Source organism: Trachymyrmex cornetzi, unplaced genomic scaffold, assembly GCF_001594075.2.
Source record: "Trachymyrmex cornetzi isolate Tcor2-1 unplaced genomic scaffold, Tcor1.1 scaffold325, whole genome shotgun sequence".
Taxonomy (NCBI): Eukaryota; Metazoa; Arthropoda; class Insecta; order Hymenoptera; family Formicidae; genus Trachymyrmex; species Trachymyrmex cornetzi.
This window is the reverse complement of record NW_017297951.1, coordinates 877,924-894,246: the sequence shown is the minus strand read 5'-3', so window position 1 is coordinate 894,246 and position 16,323 is coordinate 877,924. Positions and strand designations below refer to the sequence as shown.

The 16,323-nt window shown below is 29.7% G+C and overlaps 3 protein-coding genes across 3 annotated transcripts in view; 2 read left to right on the top strand and 1 right to left on the bottom strand.

The window, feature by feature from the left end:
* Nucleotides 1-1,267: 1,267 nt before the first annotated feature.
* Nucleotides 1,268-9,275, bottom strand: LOC108762885 (neprilysin-1-like). Its single transcript, XM_018510106.1, has 18 exons — nucleotides 9,197-9,275; nucleotides 7,307-7,458; nucleotides 7,044-7,205; nucleotides 6,875-6,958; nucleotides 6,578-6,783; nucleotides 4,198-5,064; nucleotides 4,006-4,113; nucleotides 3,699-3,840; nucleotides 3,508-3,622; nucleotides 3,288-3,384; nucleotides 3,022-3,198; nucleotides 2,835-2,941; nucleotides 2,693-2,751; nucleotides 2,489-2,540; nucleotides 2,229-2,296; nucleotides 1,943-2,079; nucleotides 1,639-1,806; nucleotides 1,268-1,526 (listed from the first exon to the last, which is right to left on the bottom strand). Exons 1-18 carry the CDS (start codon nucleotides 9,214-9,216, stop codon nucleotides 1,341-1,343), a joined length of 2,907 nt encoding a protein of 968 aa, XP_018365608.1. The 5' UTR covers nucleotides 9,217-9,275; the 3' UTR covers nucleotides 1,268-1,340.
* Nucleotides 9,276-11,604: 2,329 nt separating this feature from the next.
* Nucleotides 11,605-13,643, top strand: LOC108762878 (alpha- and gamma-adaptin-binding protein p34). The gene is made up of 6 exons (XM_018510089.1): nucleotides 11,605-11,822; nucleotides 11,910-12,079; nucleotides 12,143-12,257; nucleotides 12,909-13,058; nucleotides 13,145-13,255; nucleotides 13,337-13,643. Exons 1-6 carry the CDS (start codon nucleotides 11,759-11,761, stop codon nucleotides 13,507-13,509), a joined length of 783 nt encoding a protein of 260 aa, XP_018365591.1. The 5' UTR covers nucleotides 11,605-11,758; the 3' UTR covers nucleotides 13,510-13,643.
* Nucleotides 13,644-14,973: 1,330 nt separating this feature from the next.
* Nucleotides 14,974-16,323, top strand: part of AlaRS-m (alanine--tRNA ligase, mitochondrial) — a 4,327-nt gene continuing 2,977 nt past the window's right edge. Inside the window, 4 exon segments of the mRNA XM_018510175.1 lie at nucleotides 14,974-15,198; nucleotides 15,277-15,450; nucleotides 15,550-15,890; nucleotides 16,093-16,313. Coding sequence (XP_018365677.1) covers nucleotides 14,974-15,198; nucleotides 15,277-15,450; nucleotides 15,550-15,890; nucleotides 16,093-16,313 — 961 coding nt within the window.

Genomic DNA, 16,323 nt, shown 5'->3' with positions numbered 1-16,323 from the left:
AAAGAAACAATAATATACAGACAATGTACGTAACCGCGCACAGTGGGTACGACATAATTTTAATTGAGAAATAAATTAACCAAGCCTCTGATATCGTTACATATAATAATTTTATTGGTTTAATTACATAATAAAATTAAACATAGACATTTCGATCGTGATTTTTTATCTCTATCGGTACAAATTATGGAAAATTACATAAAATACTGTTAAGTGTTAATGTTATTCATTTAAAACATGTGTCGTCAATGCATCGCAATTCCAATCGCTTTAAAACGCATGAGTAACAATACGAACGAAAACAATTTTAATTGTTTCTTTTATGAACACAACAATCGGTCGATTCTTTAAACTTGTTTTTTTTCCATATCCTAGGACTGAATTTCTTGGACTGTTCATCTTTCGTCTTTTTCTGTCCAATGATATTATAAATGATTTTAGGTATTTTATATATGTTATATAATATATGCACCTTGTTTAATAAATGCAATCGTTTATTAATTTTGCAGTTATTTATCTATTTACTATTTATCTATTGGATGAATTTAATTATAAAAGCATAATTTTTATCATGACTAACGGAAATTTTATTATCTATTTAATCAGCCTACTTACAAATTATCATTTTCAGGACGTCCGTCGTTTTATGATTATTGACATTATTGTATGTGTATTTGCATTGTGCAATTTAAACGAAATGCAAAGTAAGAACAAATTCTTTGCAAAATTATGTATGCGCACGAATAAGATTATTACAACATTTTAGAATTTTTTTCACATTTACTATTGCACTCACAAGAAATGTATTGCAAACAGAGCAAAGCCTAAATGTAGCACATTTATATGTTATTAAAAGCCTATCCTATAACGCTGTATTTTTTGGATTTCAGTTTATATTTTTAACCTTCTTCTTGCATCGCGGGTTTTTTTTAAGGATCAGTCAAAATTTCAATAGTAAAAGTTTCCTTTTGCACTTTACTGTATAAAAAAACAATATAATAGTTTTAGGTAAAAAACGTTTAGAATACAAAGTAGAGATGTAAAAGTATTTTTTTTTTCAATTATTTACAACTAATTTTTTATGAGAAATTTGATACTGGCGTGAAAGAGACCCACGGTGCAGATGATATTAGTGAAAAATAGTTTGCTGATAATTAATTTTTATCCTCTGGATAAATTTTATCCTTGAATAACGCAAATTAGGTCGAATACATTCAGAAATTAGAAGATAATCAAAAGAAACGTTTTCATATAAATGCGTTTTTTATTCATTGATACATTTGGATAAATAATTTCTGCGGGATATTTTTAAGAGGTTTGCTTTGCAAGATTCTTTAGACTCACTTCCAGATATTGCACTTCTTTTCGGGATTCATCGGAGTACCAACAGGGCAATTATAAGTTTTAGCGAAATCGTCCGAATTTGATACAGAACCTATAACTCTTAATCGCATGACGCTGTGGTCATCATTCTTAGCATTATCTATTATTTCACTTGAGGTGTATTTATTTGCTTCACACCATAACTGTAAACGTAAATGTTTTAATATAATTGAAGCATAAAAATTACTTTATTTATTATTATATATCTTCATAGTTTTGAATTAATTGTATTTCATTAATGCTCGTAACACTTACAGTGGAAAAAGATAAAAAGAATAGTTGATCGTTGGTAAAATTTTCCATGCCTGGCAATGCGGCTTCCGGTGTTTTGCTCTCTTTCTCTTTGCTTTGAAAAGTCTTAAATATCGCTTGCAATCCCATTGTATCTGCTATATTGTCGTCTATCGTTTGCACACCATAATCCTATAATTTCAATCAGTAAAAAAGATCAGTAAATTTTCAATAAGATAGAGATGATTTAATCGATAACTGATAAATAAATGACCAACTAAAACTTTAATAAAATAAAAGTAATTTAAATATACAGTAAACAGTGTACCTTTATTTTTTTATTTGTTTTTGAATCAATGGGATAATTATTAAACTGGTTTATAAAGCAATTTTCTTTTTTGTCATATGCCTGGGCCATTATCGGGAAGCAATCCAGAGGGTCACCATTTTTATCGTACATGCGTCCTAAAAATTATTTATCTATTTCTCTTTTTCATCAAATATTCAAAAAGTATTAAATAATCATTATATCACCACAATAATTGTAAATATTGCAACACAAAAAATAAAGTAAGGGTAGAGTTTAATGATGACGGTGTTATTTTCCATCGTACCTATATGATCGAATCCATGATTAACTTCATGCGCCATGAGGAATCCAATAATACCAAAGTTAAGAGCTCTGTAGAACAATAATTGTTAAAAAAATATTCTATAAAGATTTATATAATATTTATATTATACTTATATTATATATTTATATAATAATCATATTATATTATTATTATTATTAAATAAAATAATTATAGTTTTTTTAGTGCACATATTTCGTTATGTATGTGGTGTTAAGTTTTAATCAAATTCATTCACTTACCGTGGTCGACCGTAAGCGAACCATGGACTCTGAAAGTCCGCCGCCATGATACCTATTGACGAAAGAATTAATTTTTATTGTGAAGTTAATAGTTACAAATTTCGCATTAAATCGATCGATTAAATTAATAATTTATGAGCATGTGTAGCGTACAATTATATTTCATTAAATAAGGAAACATGTTTAAGATATTTTTATACATACTTAAAGTATTTTTATAGGGTATATAAAAGGCATTTATTTCAGTTGGATCCAGCTTTAGACTGTAATAAAAATTTGTTAACTCGTTTATTAACATATAAAAATTATTTAACTCGCAAAACATATTATAGTAAATCGTACTCACTTTTCATCGATTTCATCATTATTTTTCGATAATTTCCGTAAGCTCTCCAATTTGACGTATCTGTTGTATCGAAGAGCATTCTCATAGTATGATGGACCGATAACAAGCTTTAATGGAATAATGTTACGTAAAGTGATGGTCGTCATGTAATAACAACTAATATTAACAATTTTTTACAAACTTATACCCCTTTAAGATACTCTTGCATGATCGTAGTGTTTTTGTACCAATCCGGATATCCAATATATTTCTTCAAATATTTTACTTTTTCTATAAAATAATCTTTAGTTTCATCGTTTAACCAATCTGAGTCTTTAATCAATTTCTCAACTTCTTTTTTTATATCGTTGAGCATGTCCGATGCCTATAATAAAAGTGAAGAATTAACTTACAGACAAATGTATTAGCACAGAGACAAGATTATAAATAACAGATGAATGAAATAAAACATACTGTTTTCACTGTTTCATCGGAGAAATATTTTCTTACAAATTCGTACGCTAGAATTTCTTTTATCTCTGCTGAATCTATGCAAATAGATGCTTTCGAGCTACGTTTAACATAATTGAATTAGATCTTAAATTAGTAATAATTATTTATTTTTACACAGTAATAAATAATCAATTATTAATACATGAAGATATTATCTATATAAAAATATATCAAACCGTACGGAGTTCCATTTTCGTTCTTGTTAATAATGTTCTCCCACGTATCGTATAAATTTTTCATTTCACTGGTGGTAGTCTTTATTATTTTGCTTATGAAGTTCCAGTGTATATAATTCACTAAAATATATTTTTTATAAGTACATGTATGTTAATGATGTTTTGTATTTTCAACAGAGTCATTTTTAAAACTTACCGATCGTCCTACTCGACGTCTCGTCCAGTAAGGAGAGAAGTTCTTTAATGTAATTTGGCGAAATAATGTTTAGAATTAAATCATCATCCACGGACTCATACGCCTCGTCAAACAACGCCTTGATTTTACTAACCCAGTTAATCTATTTGTTAATATCATTCTTCAATATTGCAGTAATCATATTTATTCTACCATATTATATATAGTATCAAAATTCTATCATATTATATATCTAGTATCAAAAATCACAAGAATAATACAAAATAAAAAAAAATCAAAATAATTAATTGATTAAGAAATCGTTTACCTTGCCATTATTTGTTTTAGGATTCTCGTTATCATACCACTCTTGAAAATCTCTAAGTGTAATTTCCATATAATGTATGGTCGAATTGAATATTGGTTCCTTTGTAATCTGGAACGTTAATTATTCAGATTATTAAAAGTCTTTCTACGGTTCTTATTGCTCTGCAAAGTACAGCAGTGACACGCTCTTTACCTGGATCAGTTTCAATTGGAATTTGATCATATCTTGAATATCTTCAGCAAGACGTTCTTCTGAAATTTTAGTACCTTTGTTTTTGGCTATAATATAAGCTACTTTCGAAATATAATTAGCATATGATTCTAATATCTTCTTCGTTCTTTCTGAACTCTCCTGTGATATTGTTGCATACATTATTTCCGCATTGTCTAAAATTTTTTTCGTCCTTTTCCTATGTACTTTTCTCACGTGGTTCCTTTTGCCTTTCTGGGTATGTAACTTTTTGCGACGAATAAAACGTTGTTTATTGTTCGTTTTTGTTGCCCATCTTCTTGTTCTCTGTCTTTTCATCTTAGTATGGCTATCATGCGTCTTAATGATCCGAGTGCCGCTTTTTTTCTGTCCAATGTGTCGTAATTTTTTACTTCTCTCATGACCGATCTTGCTGGTGATTTTTTTCTTGCTTATTTCTTTCTTGATGTCTTCATCTTGTTCGTCTGTATCATCATCGTCGTCATCATCGTCATCATTATCGTCGTTGCCATTGCCACTGCCATCATCATCGTTGTCGTCATCGCCACTGCCATTATCATCATCGTTGTTATCATCACCACTGTCATCATCATTATCGTTGTCGTCATCATCGTCATTGTCATCGTTATCATTGTCGTTATTATCATCATTGTCATCATCTTCAATTGTTTTAGAATCATCTTTGCTTTCGCTTCCAGGCTCCTCATTGCTTTGCTCATCCTCATTACTCGGGTCTTCATCACTCTTGCTATCTGGTTTGCTTTCTTTGTTCACTTCTTCATCCTTTTCAATGCTATCAATCAAAAACCGCAGTTTTTTTGAGCCTGGTGGTAAATGCGGTGTGTCGATCTAGATACATGGGTTTAAGGAGAAAAATAATCGGATGATAAAAAATTGATGCAAATGTTATAAACTTAAATTTACTGCGCCATACAACAAGTAATAGTAAAATAATGTGACTGAGAAATACAAATATATTGCGAGGATATACCCAGAGAGTACAAAGTCGTCTAAAAGATAACTAAAATGCGACTAAATTATTATAAAGATATCTTTTAGTGAAAGAATATAGTCGACGAAAAGATGACAGATAATTAATTATATATAAAATATATTTGTTTATATACAAATATATAAACAATAATAAGATTGGAAATTGTAATTTCATATAATTATATATAAAATATTTTTTCCCGGGTAATCCCCCCTTTGGGGGACTTGATTTTATAAGAATATTTTATTAGTGTTCATTAGAACAGAAGTAAAATTTCTCATAATGTATAAAACCTTTTATTCTATCTTGTATGATTTTTAAACACGAAACACTGAACTCCACCGCATCCGTCTGGTGGTGATCCCGGTACTGTCAGCGAATAAATAAAAAAAAGTATCAAAATAACGGAAAAATATCTTTTTCATGTCGTCTTTTCGGCAAAAATTAAAAGATGTCTTATAGATATATTTTCGTCTTGCTGAAAAGACAATCTAAAAACGATGTCTTTTCGTCATCTTTTAGACATCTTTTTGCTTTGTCAAAAAGACAACTTAAAAAAGACCTCTTTTCGTTATCTTTTAGTATTTTGTGCTTGCTGGATATGTACGTGTAGTAAGATACATGAACGAAATTATAGAAATATCAATTACATCTACTGCAGATATATTCCTTTTTTAAACGGAAAAACGTAAGATTTAGATGTAACCCTTACAGAAATTTAATACTAAAACTAATTTATACTACTGAAAGGTAGTACCTATATAAATTAATTATTTATTTGGAGTACTAAAAGTACTGAACAATATATAGTGCTTTTAATACTTAAAATAAGTAATTATAATTTGTAGCGGTTTAAATTGAATCTCCGCATATATTATTACGTGTGTTAGGCCGGAATCAGACTACGCATTGAATGAGATTGAAGATTGAAAGATTGATGTTTGACCAATTAGAACAAAAGGAGTCAGAATTTCTTTGTTTTCATTGGTGAAATTTCAATCTATAATCTTTAATCTCAATCTTCAATGCATAGTCTGATTCCGGCCTTACCACTTTTCGGGGCGATCGACAATAGATTGTTGCCCCCTTTCCGACGCGAGTAGGTATAGGACGAGCCGGCAGTCTCGCAGAGAACGCCGAATAAAGAATACATAAGAAGACTTGTGTTTCTGTAGCCCTACCCTACAAATTACTGTCTCTCAATATTGATTAATATTAAATTTTTGTAAAAAAATAAATCTAAAAGTATGAGGTTCTCACGTGCCACGGACTGTGGAACTCTATACTTATTTATATTCTTTGTAAATATATTTTCTTTAATCAGACTTATATAAGGTACTTATCAGACTTAGAGGTACTTATAAGTACCTCTACTCTTTTTGGATCCTCTGAATTCTTCTGTATGTGCACGTCATAAAAGGCATTTCTTGCCATCAAGCGCATATATTGATCATCCACTTTTTCCCAACTGTACTTCCGCTCATCCCATTTATCCGGCTCCATTGTCATAGGCCAGCCACCTAAACGCGATAAGGTAGAAACCAGCGGGTCGATCCCTTCTTTTTCTTTCGCGTCTGTAAGCATTAGCGAATTGTCGTAAAATATGACACCAAATCTACCTATATATTTTTTGTTCGACACTTCATTTATTACAAATGCACTCACCCGTATCCATGCAAGCTTTGTACCACTTTTTTGCAAGTTTTACCGCTGGTAAATCGTTCTCTGTAATCTTAGACTGCACAATCTCTGTAGAATTTAATAATATTAACATAGCTAAATGATTCCCCAATCTTGAATTTTACGAATAGTAATGCATAAATCGGCTGATCACCTTGTACTTGCTGATTAGTCTTGAATTGAAGCTTGGTCCATGTATCCCACTGGCGTAATCCTTCTGGAATGGCATTTTTCTCTGACCATTTTCCACACGCGTACTCGTAAAAGTCATCACATGGATTTACGGATCTGTTCATGCCTCCTAATATAAAGTCAGCTGAGAAAAAAATAGAAAAAAGGAGTTGATGATGAGTTAATGATTGATAATCTAAATATTTGGACAAACAATCTAACTGCAGCTTAATAAAATGCGATTACCCATTTTCTTGCACTCCTCAGATTCGCATACAGCGTGTTTTTCATTCATATTAGCATTTTCACTTATGCCGAACAACCATGCCAAATTCAAAGGATATTCTTGGATCTTCGATAACGTAACATCTCTCATTAGACACGTGCCGACAAAAGCGCTGTAAAAATCCAGAAATACAACAATTAATTCTGCAATTATATATTTTCTATAGTTATATTTAAATTTGAATTGTATTAATTATTACACATTAACATAAATATATAAATATATAACTATATAAAAAAAGCCTCTCAATCTTCAATCAACAATCAAAATAATTTCATACAGGGCTAATGAGAATCAAACGCTGCTGTAAGAGCGAAGAGTAGGAATGTAGATAATACCCAGATGTTAATGATTATCCTCCTTTATTGTTTCGTAATTTTATCGAACGTTTTGATAATTATTCGAAAATTATTCGAACGGTATTAATTGTTAATAAATGTGTATACGTGATTTTGCCTCTTCTTCAAAGATAATTGGATAAGGGATTAGACGAGGGTAGAAACGTCTTTCAACGTTCGAAAACCAATGTTATTAGGAGTACATATCTCGATAAGAGGTTGCACGATCAAAATTTAATTCAAATCTCGCGCTCACCCGCTTGAAATTAATCGATCCACTTTCAGCATGCCTGTTTGCCTAATACTGAAGTGCACGATGGCCATCATCTACTGACAGTATCGAAAATATAAATAATTTAGGACCGCAATTCTCTCTCTCATAGTCGATATATTAATTCTTATATTTAAAACTGTCTTAAGTATAGTTTTAAAATTCCATGTAGGTACCAGAGAATGGCATAAGCTTCTTAAGATATTACTTTAAGACGTTTTTAAAATATACGGACTATATATGAATATCGGCCTAAGTCTGTTCATTTTCGCAAAAAGTTCTGAACTGGTGCAATTAATAAGTTAGAGTGAAACAAACATAGTTTGTTGCATTTGCAGTATATACACCAATTCAAAACTTTCTTCGAAAAAGAATACGTCTCTAATGTTTTTCAGTACATGAAAGCCATCGTACATTTCAATATAATAGGAAAATAGGAAAACAGACACGTAGGAAGCGAAGCAATCAATACCCAGACAGCACAGAATATTTATATGATAAATATTTATTAATATTCATTTTTTGAAATGTTATATAGATATTTTATACATATTTTATATAAAGCTTTATTCGAAATATTATTAAAATATAGACTAAATATTTTATACAATATTTATGATAAATATAAATAAATATTTCTAATAAGTATTTTTTATTTGGATTATAATGTCTCATTAAGTATTTTTATAGCATTTACTATATAATTATTCTAATAAGTATTTCTAATAAATATTCTAATGAGTATTCTAATAACTATTCTAATAAGTATTTCATAATATTTATAATAAATATTTATGATCTGTGCAATCTATATATATAAAACCACAAAAATATTTACAAAATATTTAAAATAAATCTTATAAATATTTCTAAATATTTTGTAAGTATTTTGTAAATATTGTGTGCTGTCTGGGTAGATCTGTTCGCGTTGCTTGAACCCAAACAGAACAACAAATCATGATAACGTCAAATATTAAAATAAATAGGAAATGATTGAAAAATGATTTTTAATGATCTCATTTTGGAGTCATTTTGATATCATAATGATTGTTGTTCTGCTTGGGAAATCTCCAATGTTAAATGCAAAAAATGTAAGCAATGAGAACAGACCTAATTTCGAGTTATCTCTGAATTAATTAAAAATTATTAAATTGATAATGTAATTATACATATAACTAATGCCGTTGTAAAATTAATAAACATGATATTGTGTTTAAAAAGCAATTGTTTAAGTTACGTACAGAAGAATCAATCGCTTCATGTTGGAATAATTTGTCGGCTAATATAAATTTCAATGATGCTGCACGGTAAATGTTTCGCGACGGTTTCTATCACAATGTGAAATTGTTTGTCGGCGGCTTACTCTTTTATATGTTACTATTATTTAAGCGGAAAAGCATATCGAATTGATAGAGCCGAAGGTCGAAGACACATCTTTCTCGTCCTGTTGATTTATAAATTTAAATATATAATTTATGCAATAACTAGCAAATTCTCTCTTTCTTTGATAGAGTCAAATTAGAGTTTATCTTTCTCTCCTTTTTTTCGAATTAATTTATATTAAAAGATACCATATATGACAATTTCTATTTCAGACTTGAAATTATTTCTCAAAATGTGTAAACTGCAATAACTAACGGAAATAATAAATATTAAAATACCAATAAATACTGCGTAGGATTAGTGATCACCGCTTATATCACCGCAGACACATTATTATTATTTAACTTATTCTACCTCATTTTAAAGGAATTTTTATAACGAGGATACAATTGTCTATTTTTGTATTTCTCCGAAGAAGATATTTTATATTACCCCGTCCCAGTAATTATTGTAACATATCTCGAATAACGTTAATTGAAAGCGTAAATTGTATCGTAATCAACAGAATCTCTTTTGGATCGGTACATACTCGTGAGATATGCAATCAATGAATGTGAGATATGCAATTATCTACACTGAGAAAAAAATATCCTAAATTTCAATAAATATTTATTTAAATAGTACCAATTAAATATTTATTAAATATAAAAATATCTTTATTTGGTACAAAAAGAAGTGATTGTTAATTTGATTTAACAATCACTTCTTTTTATTAAGTAAATATTTATTTATTGTGTAAGTAAATGTTTAGTTGGTAGTATTCAAATAAATATTTATTTAAATTTAGGCTATTTTTTTCTCAGTGTATAATTATTTTTCTCGGAATGTCTGCCGTCTCATTATGTGTCATGTAATTATCACATTCTAACGTAATAGAAATATGGAAGAAAAATTTTTTTCCTTCCATTATATATTATGTTCTTTTTTTCAAAATTTATTATCAATTTTTATTTCTACATTCGGTTGATTATACCTTAAATTCACTTGTAAAACTTTCAACTTATACCTTATAAGAAATGACAATAAAATCGATATCGAATCAACGTCGATTCAATGTCGATTTGATGATTTCAACGTCGAATCGATTCAGTGTCGATTCCATTATTATTTCTCACTCGGTAAAAAAATTAAAAATATTGGAATACACACAAGTTTAAAAATAAATACACTTCTTCAAATTATTGAATCGTGTGCGTCTCATTTGTATTTATAAAAATTTTTCTTATTATGCTTTTTTTCTAAAAAAATTTATATTATATTCCCTCTGGTAGCAAGCTGACATCAAAAAGACGTCATTTGACGTCAAAATGACGTCAAAATGACGTACTTGCTACCTGGGTTGTTTATACATATATGTATATATAATATTTAAAAATAAATCGCAGGTGATATACAATTTATAATTAATCTTATTTAAATAATTATATAAAATAATTATGTATATATGTATAATTTAAATAATTATTATATTTAAATTATAATTAATTTGTATAATAATAATAATTAAACAATTTAAATAATATAATCCAAAAATATTTACAATTAGATAGTTAAATTATAATTAATTTGTATAATAATAATAATTAAACAATTTAAATAATATAATCCAAAAATATTTACAATTAGATAGTTAAATTATAATTAATTTGTATAATAATAATAATTAAACAATTTAAATAATATAATCCAAAAATATTTACAATTAGATAGTTAAATTATAATTAATTTGTATAATAATAATAATTAAACAATTTAAATAATATAATCCAAAAATATTTACAATTAGATAGTTAAATTATAATTAATTTGTATAATAATAATAATTAAACAATTTAAATAATATAATCCAAAAATATTTACAATTAGATAGTTAAATTATAATTAATTTGTATAATAATAATAATTAAACAATTTAAATAATATAATCCAAAAATATTTACAATTAGATAGTTAAATTATAATTAATTTGTATAATAATAATAATTAAACAATTTAAATAATATAATCCAAAAATATTTACAATTAGATAGTTAAATTATAATTAATAACATTAATTTATATTATAATTAACATAATTATTCTAATTAATTTTAAAGTTACGTGTCTCACATGAGTTTTGATACAAGCGCGATTGTGTTACCCTTAAGGCCTGTTCTTTTTAGCTGAACTTTTGCACCTGTTCGTGTTTTTTCCTTTTCTCTCCAGGGGAAAAGAAGAGGGGAAGAAAGATAAATTAGTACAAAAATTCAATCAAAAAAAGAACAGACTTCTACTTTGCGCATAGTGGGCATCGCGTCTATATACTTTTGATCTAACCTAACCTCTAATTTACTGAGATTATTATTCACGCGTATTAATCAATCAGTTGGGTCAAATATTATTATTGATTCTTTTGATACGTATTTCGATCTTCTTCGACAATGAATCTACCTCGAGCGTTGATTGTTAGCACGAAGGAAGGAAAAGCTAAAGAAATCGCAGAAAGTAAGTACAAGAGTATACTCATAATTTTTCACAAATGATTCTAATTTTTTATGTAATTTTATTTCATGTTGTGTATTTGTAATACAGGTATAGGGGCGGAACGTCTATCCGAGGAAGACAAGATTGTGGACTACCTGTGGAACATTGACAACAAGTATTATACATCACAGATCTTGGTACGTGCCGTAGAAAATTTATCCCACAAACTCCCAGTGGAAGAAGTTGACGCATTGATCGTGTACCACGATCCACAGGCAGTAAGAGACACAATGGGAATTTAGCAATTAGATCGACATGTTGATGGCAATTGATTTCTGTAGGACAAGGTGGATCAAGAACTGGAACAATTGACATCCTTGGCCACTTCCTTAACAGCAGCGGAGGTACTGTTGTTTTCTTGCAGGGCAATATCCGACTCGCCTTTGCGAGATAAAGGTATAACAGTGATGGAGAATGTTGATTGATGTTTAATGAACAAATATGGATGTAAGATCGTCGAGTTCTATATTTTAAAAAATATATTGGAATATGCCTTCTCTATACTAAACACTAAACTATAGATAACTACAGTCCAACGGAGAAAAGAAAGGCAAATAAATATTTATCTTTCAGAGACTGTTTCATACAAACAGCATTAGCCAATCAATGACAAAGAAATCCTGATAAAGAAAATAGTAAAATTTTTGCTATTTTTCTCATGTAACGCTTTCCAGCAAGAACACTATTGGTGCTTTTTAGCAAAAAACGGTATTTTTCAGCAAGGCCACAACATAACACAATGTTTGCAAACGTTAAACACGGATGAAATAATTCTCTGTTACATTGTGTCCTTGCTGGAAAATGCCCAAAGTGTCATTGTTTAGAATTAGAGACCCCTATTCAATGGCGTGCTCCAATATATTATAGAGCTCACTGGGAGATGTTGTTAGTGGTATTTGTGTCATCTATCTTTATTTTACATTCTGATGAACAATAAAGATTGAATGACATAAATAGCGCAAATAGCGTCTCTTCAAACACCTTATTTATACCACATATTTATTTCCATATTGCGTATAACTGATGTTTTTTGTTTGTATGTTTCAGTGCTGCATTGGTGTTTGCACCACAAGTTTGAGCTGGTTGAGTTGGAGCGAATGGGAGATTCAGAATGCGATACGGAGGGTAACAAATATGGCATCGAGAGAATCATAGAAGCTCTGCATGCTCACATGTGGCCCAATATCGTGCTTAAAGGTACAAGCCAAATTTCTGCTGTTAGAATAAAAACTCAAGCGTATAACTTTTCACATAGATATGGATCAAATTATGTTTTGTTACAGACAAGTCGTGCATGGGGCAAGCACCAGAAGTAAACGAAATTGAAGAACAATTTGAAAATATTCGATTAACACGTGATCCTGTGGAAACGCTACGCATGCAGGATATGCTCGGTCAGTATAGATCATGAAACGAATGAAGGTAAATCTATGAAGTGCCATCGCTTATTTTTCATTGGATTTTAAATTAAATAGACGGCATCATGGGCGACGAAAACGCAGATTTTGGAGAACTGTATGGCCAATTGATGGCTATGAAGGAACACGCAGCATCCTTACCAACAAATGAAAGGCGCCTAGTGGCAGAGCAAGTAGTCACCGCCTTTTGGAAAGCTATGGGTGGCGATCTTTTAGAAATTGAGGATTAAATTTAAGATTTGATGTATTTTATAGATCGATTATAATTTTAATTTCTCATTTCTAAATTGATTTGAGATAGAAAGTTTAGAATAATACAACGTAATTTATCTAAAGACTGCTACATATTGGAACAATGTGTGCATTAAGGATGTATAATAGAAAAAAAAGAAAATTTTTAGAAAAAATTCCATCTGATTTAAGTGTATAGTGCTGCATGTATAACATAATGTTATTTATGTACTATTAAAAATGTTTATCTTAAATATCATGTAACGTAAAAGTAATCTCATAATCGACGATAGAATTATTAATATTATTGTATTTAAAACGCTGTGTATATATAATATGTATATTTCTTAAAATAAAAAACATTTATTTAAAGCTTCTAAGTATAAGTCACTACAGTTATATTAAATCGTAACGTCAGAAGCAAGAAATGACACGTTAATTTTTGTTGCGTGACATTTGTAAATAAAGATAATTTGAATAAAATAAAATATTGAGATTAAAACGTTTATAAAAATAGACGAAAACTCTGTTTATCCTCTCCGACAGTCAGTAAATAATTGTAAAAAGTAATAAAAGATATGTGTGAGTAAAAATACGCATGCGCGTTGAATAAAAGCACTTGCGTCACTTACGTGGCTTTTACCACTTTTTACGATTATTTACTGTTGGGGGGAGAGGGGAAGGGATAAGGATAGCTTTCGTCTATTTTTACGATTGTTTTAAAGCGATCTCATTATTTCGTTTCATCCAAATTGGCTGTGATAACTATTTAGAAAACCTTAAAAATAAATAAAATATTTTATATCAAATTTTTAGTAATAATACGAATTAACATTCGTAAAAAGGCTGTCTGAAGAAAAAAAAAAGTAAAATTAAAAATGTAGCAACATTTTCCTCATTTTAAAGAAAATAATGGATATATGTTCATATTTTTGAACAGTCTGAAGCAAATTATATATCAGTTCAAATATTAAAATTCAGCGGCCGATTTCTGGATATTAGGAGCGCACGACTCGAAAGAAGCAAAGCTGCGTTCGGAAATACACACCAACTGGCGCCAAATATATCATTCTACCCCATTCTATCTTTGTTATTTACCGAATGTTAAACAAGGATAAATTAATACCTGGAGGTATTCGCGATGTGTATTCCCGAACGCAATCTAAAATGTGTCAAACTTGGCGCTACATTCGAAATAAAATTTTTCACGCATTTTCCTATCGGTTCTTCATCGACGACAAACCTACAGTTAATTAAACCTCATTAGTGTGTAATAAGACTCGTTTTGAATTGATTATGCGCACGATGCTACATGATTTGGATGTAGTCGTTTAGATTGTTTAGAAGTACTGTGCGAGCACTGTCCTAACCGTCCTAACCATGTTCAACTACATGACACGATGACTCCTGGTGCATTCATGTGTATCTCCACATTGTTTTACGAAAGCTAATTGTTTCGTATTATGCGTTGATTACGGGCGATGACAAATTCTGTAACAAGGAAGATGATTTCCCTTAAGTTGATTCGCCCATACAGTCAGTTCACCAATAACAAACCAGCTAACCTCATCAGAAATGAATTTTTAGATTACTTCACGAAGGATTTAAAGCACAGTTTTATTCGTTCCAGTCCTGTCGCTCCGATTACCGATCACTCGCTGGCGTTTATCAATGCTGGCATGAATCAAGTATGTCACACTTTTCAGTCTTGAGAAATTTGTAATAACAAGTCTACTATAACAAATACTTTTATTTTTACTCTTCAGTTTAAAGGGATTTTCTTAGATTATTACAAACCTCCTGTGACAAAAGTTGCAAACTCACAGAAGTGCATCAGAGTCGGTGGGAAGCACAATGATCTAAGTGTTGTTGGCAAAGATAGTTATCACCATACCTTTTTTGAAATGCTTGGCAACTGGTCTTTTGGAGATTATTTTAAAGTATGATTTTGGATATTATTTTAAAGTACGAAAGAACTGCAATGCTATTTTCACTGGTTTATACTTGTAATACTTATTTGTGTAATGAACTGACTTTAGGAGGATGCTTGCTCGTACGCTTGGAATCTTTTAACAAACATATATGGCATACCTACAGAATATTTATATGTAACGTATTTTGGTGGTAATGAGGAACTAGGCATGAGTCCAGATCTGGAGTGCAAAGATATTTGGTTGAGACTTGGTCTTCCGGAATATAAAGTTCTACCTTTCGGTATGCGAGACAATTTCTGGGAAATGGGGGTATCAGGTCCTTGTGGACCTTGTACAGAGATACATGTTGACTATATGAAAAGATCAAGTAATCAAGCCGAACGAGTAAATAAGGGATATACTGATCTTATGGAGTTATGGAACATAGTTTTTATACAATGTGAAAGGTGAGTTATCAGTTATATGTTAAATATTTTAAATCCTTTAAATTAATGATTTAAAGTCCATATAATATACTATATATTTTTTAAATATCTTTATGCGAATTTAAATATTTTAAGTTTTCTTTTCTATGTAACATCATAAAGAGCTCATTAATTGTATTATGATGAAAGTGCATAGTCTATTCAATATCATATTTTATGTTAGGCTTACAAATGGATGTATAGTACCTTTACCAAATCATCATGTTGATACAGGCATGGGACTTGAACGATTAGTTACTTTTCTACAAGAAAAAAAATCAAATTATGATACAGACCTCTTCCAGCCATTATTCGACGCAATACGAAAGCATTCGAACGCACCAGAATATAAGGGAATATTTGATGATAACACAAGCAAAACTATGGTTACAGAATTATCACTTGATTATGGTTA